We start from the raw sequence: 23035 nt of genomic DNA, 5'->3' as shown, positions 1-23035 counted from the left end.
GCCACCTGGGAGACACACCAAACATGTGGAAGAAGGTGCTCTGGTCAGATGAAACCAAAATTGAACTTTTTGGCAACAATGCAAAACTTTATGTTTGGCGTAAAAGCACCACAGCTCATCACCCTGAACACACCATCCCCACTGTCAAACATGGTGGTGGCAGCATCATGGTTTGGGCCTGCTTTTCTTCAGCAGGGACAGGGAAGATGGTTACAATTGATGGGAAGATGGATGGAGCCAAATACAGGACCATTCTGGAAGAAAACCTGATGGAGTCTGCAAAAGACCTGAGACTGGGACGGAGATTTGTCTTCCAACAAGACAATGATCCAAAACATAAAGCAAAATCTACAATGGAATGGTTCAAAAATAAACATATCCAGGTGTTAGAATGGCCAAGTCAAAGTCCAGACCTGAATCCAATCGAGAATCTGTGGAAAAAACTGAAAACTGCTGTTCACAAATGCTCTCCATCCAACCTCACTGAGCTCGAGCTGTTTTGCAAGGAGGAATGGGAAAAAATGTCAGTCTCTCGATGTGCAAAACTGATAGAGACATACCCCAAGCGACTTACAGCTGTAATCGCAGCAAAAGGTGGCGCTACAAAGTATTAACTTAAGGGGGCTGAATAATTTTGCACGCCCAATTTTTCAGTTTTTGATTTGTTAAAAAAGTTTTAAATATCCAATAAATGTCGTTCCACTTCATGATTGTGTCCCACTTGTTGATTCTTCACAAAAAAATACAGTTTTATATCTTTATGTTTGAAGCCTGAAATGTGGCAAAAGGTCGCAAAGTTCAAGGGGGCCGAATACTTTCGCAAGGCACTGTACGTTCTCACATCTTGTCGAATAAGGCAAATCATTTTCAAACAAAACATAATTTCACTATATATTCCAGTTCTATCAGTTAGTCAGTGTACCATACAGTGGGAATGAGAATGTGTGTGTGTGTGTGTGTGTGTGTGTGCCAGTAGACTGCTAAGTAAGGAAATGAGAATCAACCCACTCATATAATAATCCTCAACTTCTTATCACTAAACACACACATCATTTCACACAGCATTGGACTCAGAATATGAGGATAAGCGCAACTAGAAATGGGCTTGATTGAAATAGAGCTCGGCATTTAGCACAGTTCCAGAGTTCAGGAAGAGCGAGAGAGTGAGTTAATGAAAGGTCAGAGTTCAGGAAGAGCGAGAGAGTGAGTTAATGAAAGGTCAGAGTTCAGGAAGAGCGAGAGAGTGAGTTAATGAAAGGTCAGAGTTCAGGAAGAGCGAGAGAGTGAGTTAATGAAAGGTCTACAGTTTGTGGATGGACACAGTTAAACTCAATGCATAGAGCTGAGTCTCTGTGCTGCGAGGAGTAATGGAACACATGCCAACAATCAAGTCAATGTGAGAAGTGTTATTTGCAGAAAATGTGCAATTTTCTTGTGAATATAATTATGTGTTTAAAGTCAATTGGGCGATGAAAATATGAGTCCCAGGATAAAAGCACCACTTTACACCACTTTACCTTACCACCCAGTTGACCCCACACACACACAGACTCAAACACACAACCTGACCCCTGTTTTTACTTTAACCAACTCCTCTAGTCAGACTGCAGTTAAGGCACATACATATCTGGCAACAGGCTTCCAAAGACATTCATACTGCTTTAGCAATAACCTGGGTCGTATTCACTTGGCAACAAATGGAAGTTAACAGACTGAAACAGGGAGGGACTACCTGAACTTTTCCAATGAGAAAGGTTTGTTTTCTGTTGCAAAGCATTTCTCTACGGTTTGCATTTACGAACACAACCCAGGGCGGTTCAGTAAGACCCTGAGCATTTAGCTACACATTCTTCAGTTTAAGGACATTAAAGGGATTAGGGGTTAAATACCAGATGATTGGTCTAATGTGTTATGGTTCCTCGTGTAATGACATTGGCTCATTTCTTCTAAAACCTTCAGCCTGAGGGGGAGGGGCCAACTTCAAAGTCAGCCCCCCAAACATTATTACAGTATAATCTAATATTACAGTTTAATATATGTAGCTATTGGTTGACCTAACTGGTTTAATATATATAGCTATTAACTAACCTAACTGGTTAAATCTACCTCCCCCACTAAAGCTTAAGCCTAATTTACACCTGGCCCTGACATGCGTCCTTTGTTCTGATCTCGTCCATATTTTGATGGTGCCCACATTTTCAGACTTCGTCTACACGTGGTATTAAAATGTTTTTCTTATCCGTCCACTGTGTCCGGACTCAGAATCAGAGGTGAACTAGCCCATACTACACACTTTAAATCAGAGGTGAACTAGCCCATACTACACACTTTAAATCAGAGGTGAACTAGCCCATACTACACACTTTAAATCAGAGGTGAACTAGCCCATACTACACACTTTACATCAGAGGTGAACTAGCCCACACTACACACTTTACATCAGAGGTGAACTAGCCCATACTACACACTTTACATCAGAGGTGAACTAGCCCATACTACACACTTTAAATCAGAGGTGAACTAGCCCATACTACACACTTTAAATCAGAGGTGAACTAGCCCATACTACACACTTTACATCAGAGGTGAACTAGCCCATACTACACACTTTAAATCAGAGGTGAACTAGCCCATACTACACACTTTACATCAGAGGTGAACTAGCCCATACTACACACTTTACATCAGAGGTGAACTAGCCCATACTACACACTTTAAATCAGAGGTGAAATAGCCCATACTACACACTTTAAATCAGAGGTGAACTAGCCCATACTACACACTTTACATCAGAGGTGAACTAGCCCATACTACGCACTTTAAATCAGAGGTGAACTAGCCCATACTACACACTTTACATCAGAGGTGAACTAGCCCATACTACACACTTTAAATCAGAGGTGAACTAGCCCATACTACACACTTTAAATCAGAGGTGAACTAGCCCATACTACACACTTTAAATCAGAGGTGAACTAGCCCATACTACACACTTTAAATCAGAGGTGAACTAGCCCATACTACACACTTTAAATCAGAGGTGAACTAGCCCATACTACACACTTTAAATCAGAGGTGAACTAGCCCATACTACACACTTTAAATCAGAGGTGAACTAGCCCATACTACACACTTTAAATCAGAGGTGAACTGGCCCATACTACACACTTTAAATCAGAGGTGAACTAGCCCATACTACACACTTTAAATCAGAGGTGAACTAGCCCATACTACACACTTTAAATCAGAGGTGAACTAGCCCATACTACACACTTTAAATCAGAGGTGAACTAGCCCATACTACACACTTTAAATCAGAGGTGAACTAGCCCATACTACACACTTTACATCAGAGGTGAACTAGCCCATACTACACACTTTACATCAGAGGTGAACTAGCCCATACTACACACTTTACATCAGAGGTGAACTAGCCCATACTACACACTTTAAATCAGAGGTGAACTAGCCCATACTACACACTTTAAATCAGAGGTGGACTAGCCCATACTACACACTTTAAATCAGAGGTGAATTAGCCCATACTACACACTTTAAATCAGAGGTGAACTAGCCCATACTACACACTTTAAATCAGAGGTGGACTAGCCCATACTACACACTTTAAATCAGAGGTGGACTAGCCCATACTACACACTTTACATCAGAGGTGAACTAGCCCATACTACACACTTTAAATCAGAGGTGAACTAGCCCATACTACACACTTTACATCAGAGGTGAACTAGCCCATACTACACACTTTAAATCAGAGGTGAACTAGCCCATACTACACACTTTAAATCAGAGATGAACTAGCCCATACTACACACTTTAAATCAGAGGTGAACTAGCCCATACTACACACTTTACAGCTCCATGTACAAAGTTAAAGGTCGGATCAAACAATCGGATCGATACACGATTAAACAATACACTTACATATGAAATTCTGTCAAATTTAAGCAATTCATTCTTTGTATTTACCAGACGTAGAAGCATAATCATGACTAAAATACACACTGTAACTATAAGAAGAGAAGGTGACAACAAATCAAAAGACTAGATACTCAGCAAATAACAATATTTATATTCAACATCAGACCACAAACTATTTACACTTGTAGATCCACTGCATAAAATATATATTATAAACTGGGTGGTTCGAGCCCTGAATCCTGATTGGCTGACAGCCGTGGTATATCAGACATTAAACCATGGGTATGACAAAATATTTATTTTTTACTGCTTTTTACATTTATTTTAACTAATTACATTGGTAACCAGTTTATAATAGCAATAAGGAACCTCAGGGATTTGTGATATATGGCCAATATACCACTGCTAAGGGCTGTGTCCAGGCACTCCACGTTGCATCGTGCATAAGAATAACCCTAAACCATGGTATATTGGCCATATACCACACCCCTTTGACTCTTACTGCTTACTTATATTACATTTATTCAATAAATATGTTGTCCTATATGTATATCACAAATATGAAAGTCTAAAAATAACCTTTCCCAAAGACAGGAACAGAGACATCAATAATACTATTATAGAGATAATCTCGCATTTACGGAGTGATCAGACAAACGGGAGAACCAGATCAATATCCTTTGGGTACAATCCAACTAGCTTTGGCAAATACAGCACAGGTCAGGAGGTTAGGAGGTCAGGGCTATAGAATAAATGAACAATTACCCTGCAATGATGCTTGTACTATGGGTGTTCTGATGCGCTAGTCACTTCCGTAACAAACCAGGGAACATAAGGTACCATATAACAATGTACACTTCCACATCTCTTGAATATATCAAAGTAGGTCCAGCACACTATATTCAAAGCACCCCTGAAAGTTAGGGTACGATTTAATATCTTGTTGTAAGGTTCATCACACACACACACACACACACACACACACACACACACACACACACACACACACACACACACACACACACACACACACACACACACACACACACACACACACACACACACACACACACACACACACACACACACACACACACACACACACACACACACACACACACACACCTCAAGACAGGTGGAGGAGTCCGTACCCTACAGGTGAGGTGTACACCCCCAGATGTGGTACGGTTGTTAACAGAGTGGTACGTCTGAAGGGGTACCCCTGTCCTCCGCACATCTCTGAGACCTCCCCACCCAGACCCTCCAGACTGACACAGAGGGGGAATGGCAGTGAGGAGAACCCCGGGGGATAGAACCCCGGGGGATAGAACCCCGGCTTGGATCCAACACCTGCAGCGGCAATCTTGAGTTTCTCCACATCTGCCTCCTGCAGTCTCTTGGCTTTAGCCCGTCGGTTCTGGAACCAGATCTTGACCTGGGTCTCTGAGAGGGACAGCGAGGAGGAGAACTCAGCCCGCTCAGCGATGGACAGGTACTGTTTATGATGGAACTTCCTCTCCAGGGACAGGAGCTGGGAGGTGGTGAATGGGGTCCGGGGCTTCCTGTTGGTCTTGTGTTTCCTCAAGGAGAAATTGACCTGGTCTAGAGGGAGGGAGGGAAGATGGAGAGAGGGAGGTAAAAGGGGAGAGAAAGAGGGAGAGAAAGAGGGAGAAAAGGAAGTAGGGAGGGAAAGAGGAAGGGAGAGAGGAACGTCTCAGTAAAGGCGTGATGAGTGTTTGTGGTATTTGTCAACACCCAATAGCCTAAACATGTCATTAATATACAAAAAGAGAACATTAATCAAAATACACTGAGTGCACAAACATTAAGAACACCTGCTCTTTCCATGACATAGACTGACCAGGTGAAAGCTATGATCCCTTATTGATGTCACTTGTTAAATCCACTTCAAATCAGTGTAGATGAAGGGGAGGAGACATGTTTAAAGAAGGATTTTTAAGCCTGGAGACAATTGGGACATGGTTGGGTATGTGTGATATTCAGAGGGTGAAAGAGCAAGACAAAAGATTTAAGTGTCTTTGAACAGGGTCTGGTAGTAGGTGCCAGGTGCACTGGCTTGTGCCAAGAACTGCAATGCTGCTAGTTTTTCATGCTCAACATTTTCCTGTGTGCTCAAGAATGGTCCACCACCCAAATGACATCCAGCCAACACAAAAGCATTGCTGTCAACATTGGCCAGCATCCCTGTGGAACGCTTTCTATACCTTGTCGAGTCCATGGCCTGACGAATTGTGGCTGTTCTGAGGGGGGGGGGGCAAATAAAGGGGGTGCAACTCAATATTAGGAATGTGTTCCTAATGTTTGGTATACTTAGTGTACATACACAAATACATGAATTAAGCCTTCTCCCCTGATGATATGCAGTGTATTGAATGATATTGATCTGTAGATGGAATGGTATAAAACTACTGCACACTAAGACTTTTCCAATTCTATTTAAGTTATCTTATTTCCACATAGGCTACAACTTTAAAATACAGTAGAAAACATAAATAACGGATATTTCCCAATAGATCAGCATGGGACAAAAATATACTAGGCCGTAGGCTATTCAATAACTCTTCTACAGTATAAGGTTGAGCACTTACTGAGCGCTGGAGACAACCTGCACCGCGGTGATATCCATGACGCACAGTCCCTTGGTTCCGACGTCTCTGATTTAACTGGCGAAGAAGACGGGTCAAAATTGTCAATAAAGTATTCTGGACTAGACGGCTGTCTGGACACCGATATAGAGTAATTCCCCAGGGGAGAGATTATCGTACCGCTGCCGCGTCTCTCTCCTTCGCTATGAGTCCTATCCAACATGATCGCTTCCACACTGAAAGGTAAAGGTGATAAAGGTGTTTTGCGCTCCTTAAACTGCCTCAGTGGAGGAGTGTCCTCATAGGTTGAAAAGCCATCTTTCAAATCTACTGGAGAATCCATGCTTCAAGTAAACAACAACATGCGCATCTCAACTGTTGTCCGCGGAGTCAACAACAATTTCTCAAGCTCTGAAGTCTGTGTCTACTCTAAACTCATGAGAACGCTTGTTTAAAGTACTGGGACTTTCAACCAATTAAAACCCTGAAAAAACTGTAGAGGCGGAAGGAGACTTGTGATTGGCCTGTGAGTTTGGGGGATTTGGGTGTGGTCCTGGGGGGTCTTGAGGTTAAAGAGACCCTCGAGACACACTCCACTCCGCGTAAACACTAGGCCGGGTAAAAACGAGGCTAATTTACCGTTAACTGCGTGAGAAGGAGGATGTGGAGGGAAAATATCTGATAACTAGTTCATGCTTCATTCCCTCAATGAAGGCTATTCCTCCAAATATGTAGATTAGGCCTGCCTAACCCCATTTTCCCAGAATTAATTATATTATTTATATTTTAAGAATTAATATAATAAATAATATGCTACATTCAACAAATGAAGGACATGAATCAATGATGAAAAATAGCCCATTGCCTTAGAAGTGAAAATAAAAAATGACTCTTTCAGTGCAGTAAATAGACAGCAGGTTGGCTGACAACATCACGAAAATGATGCACAGCAACCATGGGGGGCTGAAAGCCTGTGCTGTTATGTATCTGAAACCGACAGAAACAATGACAGAAAGCTGCCATAAGGAGGAGTCGAAGTTGACTCGTTTCAGCTTGTACGTACGAACTTAAGGACGGAGACAGATCCACAGACCACGCCCGATTTCAATCATGGGCGTGTTTTTTCCAGGGTCAGCCCTGTGCTATCTCACTTGCAGACTAGTCCAGTGCTGCTGATAGGGAGCTGATTGTAGTGATATATTAGAGCTTGAGCCCCTGTCCTACTACTGTACCTCCCTCTCTGCTATTAGCTTAATGTGTGTGTGTATAGGCCTATGTGTCATCATAACTTGTCTCTGGGCGTCGGTCGCTGGCAGGAAGATAAAAGTGGATCAGAGAAACAACTTAAGTGTTGTGTTACCACTTCAACACAGTCAAAGGAAACAGCTCTGGCTCTGTGGAGCCCCGAGTCTCTCTACTCATGTTGAAACTCGCTATGACCTTAAACATCACATTGGTAATCAATAAGAATTATGTCAGTCAACCAGGGTCCCAAATGGCACCCTATTCCCTATGCAGTGCATTACTTGCCCGATTGCAGGTTAGTAAATGACTGTCATTACATTGTTGTAATTAACACCTTGTAATTAGGCGTGTGGAATCCGTCTCCTTTAAGCAGGATTTTTAAGGGTAATGAAGGTAAATTACTACCTTCCTGAGGTGTGTGGCGCCCATTCACATTAGCCTCAGTCTATCATCACTTAGACTGAGCAGCGCTGTCAGGTTAGGGTGTGTGTGTGTGTGTGACTGTATAAAGTACCTGTAGGGCTGTGCATATGAAGAAACCAGCACAGAATAATAATAGTAATAATAATAATAAATATAATCTTCCAAGAAAAGCATCTCTGTCCTGTAGAGATCATAGATGCTATTCAAACAAAAGCATTATCCGGAAAACCTAGAAATGATGCGTGGCCGCGCTCAAACACACAAACACAAGCACGCATGCATGCATGCACAAACAAACAAACACACAAACACACACACACACACACACACACACACACAAAGGCCTAATGACGCAGAGGGGGGGAGGGGCTGACACCACCACACTAATCCTCAACTGATTACAGAGCACAGCCCAGACACACTGGAGGCACTTAAATAATGCCTGTGTGTGTGTGTGTGTGTGTGTGTGTGTGTGTGTGTGTGTGAGTGTGTGTGTGTGTGTTTACAGCAACACCAGCCCCAGCCTCATGGAAACACATGCAAAGCAATTAAGGGTCTCTCTTTCATCCCTGCGGTTTCCCACTGTGATCTGTGTTTGTGTACGTGTGTGTTTGTGTAGGTGTGTGTGTCATAGTTTAGCTGGGTCAGGAGGAATAAGAGGAAGCGTATTCACGCCTCCAGGATAATTATAGTAGTTTAATGAGAAGAGGCAATTAGCTGGAAAGGCAGTGAAGGAGAGAGAAGAGTGTGAGGTTTATATCAGAGCACAAGAAAAGTTCACTGATGTTGACATCCTTAAATTCCACCCATTAGTCATCTCCTCTCCTCTCTTCCCTTCTTCTCTCCTCTTTCCTCTCCTCTCCTCTGATTCCTATCCCTGGTTAAGGGGGCAGAGTGGCCACACCAAGCCCAGCAGGGGTCTGTCTGATTGGGGGTAGACACTGTCCCCTCCTCCCTGATTCTACAGATCGACAGACGGCCAGCCTTAAGGAAATGTGCTCACATCTCTCTGGTCTCTCTGGTTGTCCACCTAAAGGTCAGTGTGCCAGGAGTCCAGCGTGAGCTTTGAGCTCCAGGCCACTACAACCCTCAGTCCCATTGATTAGATATCATACAAGTAGCACTGCCACACACACACACACACACACACACACACACACACACACACACACACACACACACACACACACACACACACACACACACACACACACACACACACACACACACACACACACACACACAGAGAGAGCTCTCTGTTGGTTCCGCATTTCTGAGTTAAGCTGGGGTATCTTTACTAAAATACATGGTTTCCTAGATGTAGAGACCAGGGGGAAGGAATGGCTATGGGGCGTAGACTAGCAACTTTACTCTGTCTCCTCTTTAATAATGCAATTCTGTTTGAATGGTGTTTTCTGCTCGACAATATTTGATCCTAATTGCTTCAGCATAGACCCTGGTCTAATCTACCCCAGAAGCTAGCCTGAGGTCACAATAGGTAGTCTCTTATTCTAGAAACCAGGGGAAGGGTCTATATTGTTGTACAGAAAATTGGCATTTTATTGAATGCTATTTTCTGTACAACAATACTTGCTTCACTAAAAACCCAGGTCTAATCCACTCCAGAAACTAGCCTGAGGTGTTAGTAGCTAGGACAAAGTCCCTTAAGCATGAAGCACTGGAAAAATGTACATATTTACATTTTATCTGTCATTCATTGTGAGTAGAAATATTATATATATATATAAAAGCATGAAACCAGAATCTCACTTATCACAGTAGGAGGCCGTTCATTCTCTTTCTCAAAAGCGATACCTACAAACCTACAAACCTATATAAATAAAAATTTGATTTAACTAGGCAAGTCAGTTAAGAACAAATTCTTATTTACAATAACCTACCAGGGAACAGTAGGTTAACTGCCATGTTCAGGGGCAGAATGACAGACCTTGTCAGCTCAGGGATTTGATCCAGCAACCGTTCAGTTACTGGCCCAACGCTCTAACCACTAGGATACCTGCCGCCCTAGTAATTCTACTTGTAGAATCGCAATGCTTGTCAGTGACCAACAACTTGACTTTGAGCCAACCAGAGAGCGCGGAACCCCACATGGGGGAGCCAACAGGAGTGACAACAAAAAGGAAAAAGAGGCAATTTTCTCTGTAAATCCAGTTAAATGTCATGAGCCAGGTACACTACATTTGCATTGTAAGCTGTGGGAGCTGTGGGATGGTAGCTAGCTAAGTGCACAGATGCAATGCACAACACTAAATAATTCCTCCAAGCTAGCTAACCACTGTAGCTAGTATTGACATTATAATTCAATCACGATGGATTCGTTTCCATGAAACAGCTGCCGAGTTAGTGCAACGCTACTGCCACCTTCTGGTTTGGAGTATTTTAACATGGCTGAGAGGCTGACGACTTCAAGGTCTTTGCTGTGTGAACACAAACGAGATTGACTGCCGACACTCTGTTCAGAGGTGCTAAGTACTGTTGTCATATATTTGACAATCCTACCGGTGTGTCTGAGCTATGGATTAGAATCCTTGAGGAAAACCTGAAGGTAGCTACAGGCTGAAGCTACTGGAAGACTGATGTCCTCTACAGACGGGTAACCATGACAACCCTTATTACAGCTGTCAACCCTAAGGAGGGTTAATAGTTAGAAGAGCCTCTTCTGAAAGTACATGGTGTTCTGACTGTTTCAGAGACCTCTTAGTAATAACAGGTCTGGAGACAGGTTAAAACAGGCAAATCACTGAGTTGAACAACCTATTCTAAACAGACTGACCCACACGGTCTCTCTCACTGTCTGGAAGGATATTTTCCAGACTTCAATGGACAATATAATCTAAGCCTAATTTTTCATTCGGTACCTGTCAAACTGCGTCCACAGAAAAGGGTTTGATGACAAAAGTCAAAATAAACTTCAAGTTAACTTACCCACATTTTGATTTAATTATAAGTATAGTTTAGATCTAGGATTTAATTATAAAAACAACAGTGAAAATAGTTATTTCCTAAGTAGAAATGAACTGGGAAAGCCTGGTTAATTTAGGGCACACAGGGCTTGCATTATCAAATGGCACCCTATTCCCTACACAGGGCTCTGGTCAAAAGTAGTGCACTATGTAGGGTATAGGGTGCCATTTGATATTGTTATAACATAACCTCCACCACTCCCTAAATACAATTTTCTTTCTAGAGCACAGTGAATAAACACACAGTATAAAATGCTCTCACAGTACAGTCGAGTACATAAGACATGTGGGTCTGTGTACGCATGTCTGCATTAAACATCCATGTTCTTGTCCTTTGGTCCCCCAATTCTAAATGACCAAATTGCAGTGACCACTGGTTCCTAATCACAATAAATGTCTGAATTGTAACCACTTTCCAGGGAAGAATTTATAGTGGGTTTAGTTTTGCTGGTATATTTTCCCACTGTTTGCTTATTGCTCCAACTCATCAATATAACCCCAGGGGCCCTGAAACAGCTGGAACCACAACTCTGGCTCAGCACTGTCAACAAAATCAGACCTCATTTCTCATTAAGGATGTAAAAATAGGATTACTTGTAAGCATGTCAGAGAAATTATAGTGTTTGGACAATGCAGGACATTATGGTTGCCCAGTGTAAAGTCATGCTTGTGTAACGGCTGTCTTGGGAAGAAGGTGAGGACCAATGCGCAGCAAGTGTCCATTTTAGTTTATTAAAAAACTGAACAACAAACAAAGAAACAACCGAAACAGTTCTGTCTGGTGCAAACACACAAAGACTGAAAATAACCACCCACAAAACACAAAGGAAAACAGGCTACCTAAATATGGTTCTCAATCAGGGACAACGATTGACAGCTGCCTCTGGTTGAGAACCATACCAGGCCAAACACAGAAATAGAAAATCGTAGACAAACTAACATAGACAACCCACCCAACTCACGCCCTGACCATACTAAAACAAAAGACAAAACAAAGGAACTAAGGTCAGAACGTGACAGCTTGTGTTGGGTTGTTGTTTCTAACTCCCTCAGACTTACTGTATTGTAGCTTTACAGGGCAGTCAACAACTTTTTATTCAACTCCTCAACCCTGATCAAGCAACAAAAACAGACTAAAATATATATAAACATCCAAAATATAATTTATCTTCAGTCAGACTAGCAAAATCAAACCAACACACACACACACACACACCTCATGACATAACACCTTGACAAGATTTAATTGTCCATCAGACTAAAATAACTCAATACCTCCTCCATCTCCTTAATCAACCAGTTTGAAGCATGTCATTAGCATATACAGTATGGTAGAAGTACCCTACATGTATACAGTATGTGTGAGAAGATCTGCAGAGAATGTATGCTATTCACTATGCAGTGTGTTCTCCAGCAAAAGTAATGACAGAGAGGATGCATCCCCCTATAGGGGACCATTGAGTTGGGACACAGGGTTGAGTATAGGGTTGAGTTGGGACACAAGTAATGACAGTTTGTGTTTTTCCTGTTTCTCTAAATACAGCATTACAGCTCAGTTTGCTCCTGGCGTAACGAGTCTTCTCCACTACTTTTGACCAGGGCCCATAGGGTCCACTCTATAGAGAATATAGGCCATTTGGGATGCAACATTTCTCCCTCCCTCGCTCTCTAAGGTGCCTGAGGAGACTTGAAAGGAAACACACACCTTTGGGGATGCACATGTTTTCAAACCAGTTAATTTTAATAAGGCCCTTATCAAACTTAATGAATAAGGTCAAATTAGCATAAGATAAGTTCTATATTAATCTCCCGAGTGGGGTAGCAGTCTAAGGCACTGCATTTCAGTGCTAGAGGCGTCACTACAGACCCTGGTTTGATTCCAGGCTGTATCACAACCGGCTGTGATTGGGAGTCCCATTGGGTGGCACACAATTGGCCCAGCGTTGTGCGGTGTTAGGGTTTTGCCGGGGTAGGGCGTCATGGTAAGTAAGAATTTGTTCTTAACTGACTTGCCTAGTTTAATAAAGGTTCAATAAAAAATGTTTTGCAGAAAGGTAGTGGAAGATGGGTTGGACCGGAGGTACTTGCATGTTCTGACGACAGAACATGATCTCAATAAGACGTAGTCTTGGTGTCAGACTGGAAAGAAAAATAGAGACGAAAGAAAATCTAATTGTTGACCATAACCTTAAACACCAGAGACACTCAGAGAGGAGGCCTGCTGTAAGCATCACTGGGGCTAATCACCAGAGACACTCAGAGAGGAGGCCTGCTGTAAGCAACACTGGGGCTAATCACCAGAGACACTTAGAGAGGAGGCCTGAACTAAACTAAAATACGCAACATGCAACAATTTCAACTATTTCACTGAGTTACAGCTCATAATAAGGAAATGAGTCAATTGAAATAAATTCATTAGGCCATAATCTATGGATGGCACGAGTGGGCAGAGGCGCAGCCATGGGTGGGCCTGGGAGGGCATAGACCCACCCACTGGGAAGCCAGTCCCAGCCAATCAGAATGAGTTTTCCCCCACAATATGGCTTTATTACAGACAGAAATACTCCTCAGTTTCATCAGCTGTCCGGGTGGCTGGTCCCAGACGATCCCGCAGACGAAGAAGCCAGATGTAAGAGGTCCTGGGCTGCGTGGTTACACGTGGTCGGAGGTTGTGAGGCCGGTTGGACGTACTGCCAAATTCTCTAAAACAAAGTTGGAGGCGGCTTATGGTAGAGAAATGTACATTAAATTATCTGGCAACAGCTCTGGTGGACATTCCTGCAGTCAGCATTCCAATTGCACTCTCCCTCAAACCTATGGCATTGTGTTGTGTGACAAAACTGCACATTTTAGAGTGGCCCTTTATGTTCCCCAGCACAAGGTGCACCTGTGTAATGATCATGCTGTTTTAATCATCTTCTTGATATGCCACACCTATCAGGTTGATGGATTATCCTGGCGAAGGAGAAATGCTCACTAACAGGGATGTAAACAAATTTGTGCACAAAATTATTTCTGGGATATTTTATTTCAGCTCATGAAACATGGGACCAACACTTTACATGTTTTGTTTATATTTTTGTTCAGTGTAGTTGAGTTTGGCGGTCGATCAGGTTGAATAGTGTTCACCAGCTCTTTCAGCTTAGCATGCTACTGCAATCTAACAGGGTGGGTCTCTCCTATCCTGGTCCCAGATCTGTGTGTGTTCTTGACAACTCTATTGCTTATTGAGTTGGCATTATAGCACAAACAGACTGGCCCTCAGGCTATGCCTAATGGTTTTTTAATACAACACACTCCATTCTCAGGACTAGCCTAAGAGCCCAGAAACCTCCTTCGTGTCCAGAGGCCTCTCCATATAAACAACACTGGTGGGAGTGGGGTCAGGAACAATCATAGCAATAGAGTAAACATTCAATAGAGTATAGAGTGATACAGAAAACGGCCTCTCCACATCAACAATACAGTGAACAACAAAACCAATGCTGAGGCTAGGGCTGTGTGGTTGGAAGGTAGAGCCGCCATGGTCTACCACCAGTCTCTGTCTCAAACCACAGCCTTGATTAGATCTGTTCAGACTTTACACTGAAATGGTCTGTTTAGACCCTAATCACCTCCTGAGAATGTCTTTATCCACAACACTGTACTCCTAACACTCTTAGTAAATATACTGGTGATTGTTGTTGCCATACTGTACCACTAAAAGCTTCCTGCTACAACCTATTCCCTTCCACAGGAGGTTGGTGGCACCTTAATTGGGGAGGATGGGCTCGTGGTAATAGTGGAATGGTATCAAATATATCAAACACATGGTTTGATGCCATTCCATTCGGTTCATTCTAGCCATTATTATGAGCCATCCTCCCTTCAGCAGCCTCCACTGGTCCCTGCATAGTGTGCTACTTTTGACTGGAGCCCAGCAGGAAAATATGTTTAGGGGGGGTGCTGAAAAAAATGGTCTCCCTGCACTGTTGATTACTATTTTTGTCCGCTCATACAGAAGTGCAGCACCCTCACCAACCCTACTTCCCACAGCTACTTTCCATAGGGCTCTGGTCAAAAGTAGTGTCTCTCAGAGCGTTCACAGTCAGCCCACTGACACCCGTATCAGACCACAGCAAAATCACAGTCTACTTGAACAGAGCAATACTATATCATGAGGCATCAAATCCAAAGGAACTGAGTAACATTAAGAAATGCTATAGATGGAAGTAATGCAGTTTGGAAACCTATATATTTGACCTCTCAGCTTCCCTATCAAATCTAAAAATCTCAAATAGAAAACCGAAAAAAATGAACAACAATGACAAATGGTTTGATGAAGAATGCAAAAATCTAAGAAAGAAATTGAGAAACCTGTCCAACCAAAAACATAGAGACCCGGAAAACCTGAGTCTACACCTTCACTATGGTGAATCACTAAAACAATACAGAAATACAATATGGGAAAAAGAAGGAACAGCATGTCAGAAATCAGCTCAATGTAATTGAAGAATCCATAGACTCATAGAAAATTGGAAAACACTAACAACCACACAAAGAGTTATCTATCCAAAATGGAGATGTATGGGTAAACCACTTCTCCAATCTTTTTGGCTCTATAACAAAGAATAAAGAGCAAAAACATATACATGATCAAATACAAATCTTAGAATCAACTATTAAAGACTACCAGAACCCACTGGATTCTCTAATGACCTTGAATGAGCTACTGGACAAAATTAAAACCCTCCAACCCAAAAAGGCCTATGGTGTTGATGGTATCCTCAATGAAATTATAAAATATACAGACGACAAATTCCAATTGGCTATACTGAAGCTCTTTAACATCATCCTTAGTGCTGTCATCTTCCCCAATATTAGGAACCAAGGACTTATCACCCCAATCCACAAAAGTGGAGACAAATTTGACCCCAATAACTACCGTGGGATATGCGTCAACAGTAGCCTTGGGAAAATCCTCTGCATTATCATTAACAGCAGACTCGTACATTTCCTCAATGAAAACAATGTACTGAGCAAATGTCAAATGGGCTTTTTACCAAATTACCGTACAACAGACCATGTATTCACGCTGCACACCCTAATTGACAACCAAACAAACCAAAACAAAGGCAAAGTCTTCTCATGCTTTGCTGATTTCAAAAAAGCCTTCGACTCAATTTGGCATGAGGGTCTGCTATACAAATTGATGGAAAGTGGTGTTGGGGGTAAAACATACGACATTATAAAATCCATGTACACAAACAACAAGTGTGCGGTTAAAATTGGCAAAAAACACACACATTTCTTCACACAGGGCCGTGGGGTGAGACAGGGATGCAGCTTAAGCCCCACCCTCTTCAACATATGTGGCGCAGGCACTAGAAAAGTCTGCAGCACTCAGCCTCACCCTACTAGAATCTGAAGTCAAATGTCTACTGTTTGCTGATGGTCTGGTGCTTCTGTCACCAACCAAGGAGGGCCTACAGCAGCACCTAGATCTTTTGCACAGATTCTGTCAGACCTGGGCCAAGACAGTAAATCTCAGTAAGACCAAAATAATGGTGTTCCAAAAAAGGTCCAGTTGCCAGGGCCACAAATACAAATTCCATCAAGACACCATTGCCCTAGAGCACACAAAAAACTATACATACCTTGGCCTAAACATCAGCGCCACAGGTCACTTCCACAAAGCTGTGAACGATCTGAGAGACAAGGCAAGCAGGGCATTCTATGCCATCAAAAGGAACATAAAATTCAACATACCAATTAGGATCTGGCTAAAAATACTTGAATCAGTCATGGAGCCCATTGCCCTTTATGGTTGTGAGGTCTGGGGTCCGCTCACCAACCAAGACTTCACAAAATGGAACAAACAACAAATTGATACTCTGCATACAGAATTCTGCAAAAATATCCTCAGTGTACAACGTAGAACACCAAATAATGCACGCAGAGCAGAATTAGGCCGATACCCACTAATTATCAAAATCCAGAAAAGAGCCGTTGAGTTCTACAACCACTTAAAAGGAAACGATTCCCAAACCTTCCATAACAAAGCCATCACCTACAGAGAGATGAACCTGGAGAAGAGTCCCCTAAGCAAGCTGGTCCTGGGGCTCTGTTCACAAACACAAACACACCCCACAGAGCCCCAGGACAGCAGCACAATTAGACCCAACCAAATCATGAGAAAACAAAAAGATAATTACTTGACAAATTGGAAAGATTTAACAAAAAAACAGAGCAAACTAGAATGCTATTTGGCCCTAAACAGAGAGTACACAGTGGCAGAATACCTGACCACTGTGACTGACCCAAACTTAAGGAAAGCTTTGACTATGTACAGACTCAGTGAGCATAGCCTTGCTATTGAGAAAGGCTGCCGTAGGCAGACATGGCTCTCAAGAGAAGACAGGCTATGTGCACATTGCCCACAAAATGAGGTGGAAACTGAGCTGCACTTGCTAACCTCCTGCCCAATGTATGACCATATTAGAGATACATATTTCCCTCAGATTACACAGATCCACAAAGAATTCGAAAAAAAATATCTAATTTTGATAAACTCCCATATCTACTGGGTGAAATACCACAGTGTGCCATCACAGCAGCGGGATTTGTTACCTGTTGCCACAAGAAAAGGGCAACCAGTGAAGAACAAACACCATTGTAAATACAACCCATATTTATGCTTATTTATTTTCCCTTGTGTACTTTAACCATTTGTACATCGTTACAACACTGTATATCTACCTCACTTGCTTTGGCAATGTTAACACGTTTCCCGTGCCAATAAAGCCCCTTGAATTGAATTGTATAATTGTGGTTGTTTATTAACGTACACTCACCAGCCAGTTTATTAGGTACATCATCTCGCTCACAAAAAAATGGATAGCTCCTAAACAGAGAGTCATGCAGCCGTGGCTGGCTATATAAAGCAGGCAGACAGGTGTCAAGGCATTCAGGTACTGCTTGATTGAACGTTAGAATGGGCAAAACAAGTGACCTAAGTGACTTGAGCATGGAATGATCATTAGTATCAGGTGTGTCGTATCCACTATCTCAGAAACGGATGCCCGCCTGGGCTTTTCACGCACAACAGTGTCTAGGTCAGGGCTCTCCAACCCTGTTCTTGGAGAGCTACATAAGCTCTCTAGGAACAGGATTGGAGAGCCCTGGTCTAGGGTTTACCGATAATGGTGCAACAATCCTGTGGGGGAAAACAGCTTGTTAATCAGAGAGGTCCGAGGAGAATGGCAAAGATCGTGCAAGCTAACTGGCGGGCCACAGACAAATAACAGGGCAGTACAACAGTAGTGTGCAGAAGGGCATCTCGGAACGCTCAACTCATGGATCCTTGTCACGGATTGGCTATTGCAGCAGACTACCACACCGGCTCCAGTGGGCACGCGATCACCAACACTGGACAATTGAGGAGTGGAAAAACATTGCCCGGAACATGATAGCAAGTTCAGTTTACTTGAGCAGCCTGTGCAGTCCCCAGACCTCAACCCTATAGAGTAGCTTTGGATGAGAGGGAATGGGCTGCTCACAGCATGAATGTACCGCCGTCCAATCTGCAGCAACTGCGTGATGCCATGGCGTCAACATGGACCAACATCCCTTTGGAACATTTCCGACACATTGTAGAATTCCCCAAAGAATATAAGCTGTTTTGGAGGCAAAAGGGGACCCGACCCAGTACTAGATGGATATCCCTAATAGACTGGCCGGTGAGTGTATTTTTTTTTATTTAACTACCTTCATGGTATCCAAGAGACAGAGAAGGGGAATGTAATTAACTTGAGTAGGTACCATGTCATTCAGCCTGTGTTAAACGATGTACGCTCAGTTGAAACTTGTCTGATCACAGGTAGAATCAGGGAGAGATGTAGTCTGTCTTATCAGACACTTACTGTACCTTATTTCAAATACTCTAGATTAGACAGATGTCTGTGTCAGTTGATCAATATAGCTGATCCTTTAGGGGATGTTTTTCTGTTTGTATGTTGTGTTCCATGTGTATACTGTACAGGGCCAGACTTTAGTGTGTTATGATACACAGGGCAACACAACTGGCCTGTAAATACTACAGCTAATGATGTTAGGATAAGCAGAACCACATGTTGGCTGTGGGTTGTTAATTCACTAATAAGGAGCAGGGAACAGAAACACATGTTGGCTGTGGGTTGTTAATTCACTAATAAGGAGCAGGAAACAGAAACACATGTTGGCTGTGGGTTGTTAATTCACTAATAAGGAGCAGGAAACAGAAACACATGTTGGCTGTGGGTTGTTAATTCACTAATAAGGAGCAGGAAACAGAAACACATGTTGGCTGTGGGTTGTTAATTCACTAATAAGGAGCAGGAAACAGAAACACATGTTGGCTGTGGGTTGTTAATTCACTAATAAGGAGCAGGGAACAGAAACACATGTTGGCTGTGGGTTGTTAATTCACTAATAAGGAGCAGGAAACAGAAACACATGTTGGCTGTGGGTTGTTAATACACTAATAAGGAGCAGGGAACAGAAACACATGTTGGCTGTGGGTTGTTAATTCACTAATAAGGAGCAGGAAACAGAAACACATGTTGGCTGTGGGTTGTTAATTCACTAATAAGGAGCAGGAAACAGAAACACATGTTGCCTGTGGGTTGTTAATTCACTAATAAGGAGCAGGAAACAGAAACACATGTTGGCTGTGGGTTGTTAATTCACTAATAAGGAGCAGGAAACAGAAACACATGTTGGCTGTGGGTTGTTAATTCACTAATAAGGAGCAGGAAACAGAAACACATGTTGGCTGTGGGTTGTTAATTCACTAATAAGGAGCAGGGAACAGAAACACATGTTGGCTGTGGGTTGTTAATTCACTAATAGGGAGCAGGAAACAGAAACACATGTTGGCTGTGGGTTGTTAATTCACTAATAAGGAGCAGGAAACAGAAACACATGTTGGCTGTGGGTTGTTAATTCACTAATAAGGAGCAGGGAACAGAAACACATGTTGGCTGTGGGTTGTTAATTCACTAATAAGGAGCAGGAAACAGAAACACATGTTGCCTGTGGGTTGTTAATTCACTAATAAGGAGCAGGGAACAGAAACACATGTTGGCTGTGGGTTGTTAATACACTAATAAGGAGCAGGGAACAGAAACACATGTTGGCTGTGGGTTGTTAATTCACTAATAGGGAGCAGGAAACAGAAACACATGTTGGCTGTGGGTTGTTAATTCACTAATAAGGAGCAGGAAACAGAAACACATGTTGGCTGTGGGTTGTTAATTCACTAATAAGGAGCAGGGAACAGAAACACATGTTGGCTGTGGGTTGTTAATTCACTAATAAGGAGCAGGAAATAGAAACACATGTTGCCTGTGGGTTGTTAATTCACTAATAAGGAGCAGGGAACAGAAACACATAGGGTTATGTTCATAAGTAGTGCACTATAAAGGGAATAAGGTGCCATTTTGGACACTCCCAGGCTCTACTGAGAACCTCTGACTGAGAAAGTTGAGCTGTGGCTGACCTGTGTATTCTACCTTTAGGTGGCTGAGTGTACAGTATCGAACACACCCACACACACACAAAATAGAGACACTTCCCTCTAGTGGAAAAAGAGGTGAGGTTCTCCATGAGGAAGAAGGGCTGGTGCAACAGCCTTCATACCCAGTAGTAGCACTTCAGGAGGGTTGGTTGACCTGTTATAGGTCACCAGACATAACAGAAATTAACAACACTTTCTCCCCAAGAAGTTGTTTTAATTCAGAACTCTTTGTTCCCCATGACAACAGTCCAAATCTATGACAACAGTAAATATCTGTGTGTTCCCCATCAAAACCAACTTATAGTGTATTTTTTCAACCAGAGGAAACTATAGGAACAGATTGCTCGAGATGTACAGTACAGGTTTAGTTTCAGGTAACATAAATAACCTCATCTTCATTCCATCTCAAATCAGCACATTTGCCAGGTAGTCCATAAACTTGGTTAAAACAAAATCATAACATTTAAGGGAAACAAATAAAACTATTCCATTCCTGAGTTTGAGAGGGAAAGAGAAGTTCCATAATCTATGTATCATTCCCAGATTGTAATCTAGTCTTCAGAATGAGTTCAATGTATAGCCTGACTGCTATGGCTGAGGGAGACCAGTCTCTCTCTGATACTTCTGTTCTCCTGCAGCATCCTACCAATGGTCCTTAACACAGCCTGTCTGGCTGCCCACTGCTGGGGAGGAGAGAGAAGTAACAGAGTTATGGCAAAGCCTACATCAACATCATATAAAAACGTTGTAGGTTAGAGACAGTACAGTAGTTTAATAACGGTAGGTCTGTGACAGGTAACACAATTCAACAGCTGCCAGACTGCCAGGAAATGGAGGCAACAGACACAAACCACACAAATAAATCAGACATATTTGTAATACAGCATGAAATTTACAGGTTGGTTGGTTGACGTCTGCTCGTCTCTCTGGTAGAAGGTGAAGAGGTCTTCATTCATCATGCTCTGAGGAGTGCCTGTATCGGACATGGAGGAACAAGGAAGGAACGAGACTGCGGCCCCGTTTAAAATATTTAAAAGTGATTCCTTCCTTCCTAGCTTCCTTGAAATTAGCACTGGTTAGACATGATTGGACAGGTAAACTGAACGACCCACATACATACATGTTTTTTCATTCTAATTAGTGAATACTTCCAGGAAGTTACGATGAATTAATGGATTTTGAAAGAATTCTAACAGGGTTGAGTTGGGTAGCCTACCCTTGACATAGCACCCAACTTAACGTTAGCTAGCTAGACCATCACATGACAACATTCTGTTGATAGCTAACTACTCATTCTGACAATATTCTGGATAACGTTATTTTAGTGTAGTTACATCTTCGGCCAACGCTAGGACTTCTCCGTCTCTGTGATCTCTCTCCTTCACCTTGACTTCGGGCAGCTGTCATTCTCTCTATCACGGGTCGTGGTGGAGGCATCGACCTTCTCTCATCCTTTCGTTTCTTCTTGGACAGTGCAGGCTTGCTGTTACACTTCGTTAATTTGATCTTTTTTGTTGACAATGTATCTTGTCTTCTCCGTGAGCTGGACAACTCGATCAAGTACTCATTCGTTTGCTGTCCATCTTTTTGACTACATCGTGAGGATTGAGATCCAAAACTTGGCACGTAAACAGCCTTGAACTGAGCACCTGGCATTTTATTTCTATGCCCGTTTGTCAACAATAATTTGAAGTTAGCTAGCAAAAGTTAGTCTCTCAAAAAATTCTCGAGTCTCGAGCCCTATTTACCTCGAGCAGTTAGGATTAGCTGCACGTGCCCAGTCTGTAAACATTAATCTATTGATCTAGTTAGAGATGCAACAACCCACTATTTAATTCTCAATTTAGCTGCTAATCACTTATTTGGTGAACATTAGTGTTGTCACTCACTGACCAAAAGAGCAGTACAATTTGCCACTGCCAGCCAAATTGATTTATGTAAATAAGATATTTGCCATGCTGCATTACAATGGCTTCTCTTCGCCAGCAGATGGCGTTGCTTTCTTTTTATGACAAACGTAATAGTACATACTGCAGTGGCATGTTAAATCCACTTTTAACCCTCTGGGTATCCGTCGTTGTTGGTATCAGGAGCCAAAGGTCCGGGCTGGATGATTGGATCTGCCTGCATCTATAATTTGCCCTTTCTGACCTGGTTCAGCTCAGCAGGCCAGATGTGTCAGAAACCTCCTCCTTGGTCTCTGTCACACACAGCTGCACTCAACAGTTATGGTCCAATACTCTACCCTTCTAGTCAAGTCAAATGCATTTAACAAGGGTCACAACACGGTTCACACAAATAAA

At 42.5% G+C, this 23035-nt stretch overlaps 1 protein-coding gene and 1 long non-coding RNA gene across 3 annotated transcripts; both read right to left on the bottom strand.

Annotated features, from left to right (window-relative positions):
- Positions 1-4953: 4953 nt before the first annotated feature.
- LOC110489481 (homeobox protein MSX-2) lies at positions 4954-6998 on the bottom strand. 2 transcript variants are annotated; one of them, XM_021562181.3, is made up of 3 exons: positions 6726-6974; positions 6549-6623; positions 4954-5541 (listed from the first exon to the last, which is right to left on the bottom strand). In XM_021562181.3, exons 1-3 carry the CDS (start codon positions 6886-6888, stop codon positions 5066-5068), a joined length of 714 nt encoding a protein of 237 aa, XP_021417856.1. In that variant the 5' UTR covers positions 6889-6974; the 3' UTR covers positions 4954-5065. The 2 variants fall into 2 exon arrangements, with proteins under 2 accessions (XP_021417856.1, XP_021417855.1); XM_021562180.3 differs by having other exon boundaries at positions 6549-6998.
- A 13927-nt stretch (positions 6999-20925) lies between these two features.
- On the bottom strand, positions 20926-22718 carry LOC149978345 (uncharacterized). The gene is made up of 3 exons (XR_016486361.1): positions 22067-22718; positions 21629-21741; positions 20926-21415 (listed from the first exon to the last, which is right to left on the bottom strand). It is a non-coding gene; the product is annotated as an uncharacterized LOC149978345 (long non-coding RNA).
- Between the last annotated feature and the right edge of the window lie 317 nt (positions 22719-23035).

Source organism: Oncorhynchus mykiss, chromosome 14 (assembly GCF_057628025.1).
Source record: "Oncorhynchus mykiss isolate SJ-2025 chromosome 14, ASM5762802v1, whole genome shotgun sequence".
NCBI lineage: Eukaryota > Metazoa > Chordata > Actinopteri > Salmoniformes > Salmonidae > Oncorhynchus > Oncorhynchus mykiss.
Note: the sequence above shows the minus strand (reverse complement) of the source record. Positions and strands in the feature narration are given on the sequence as shown.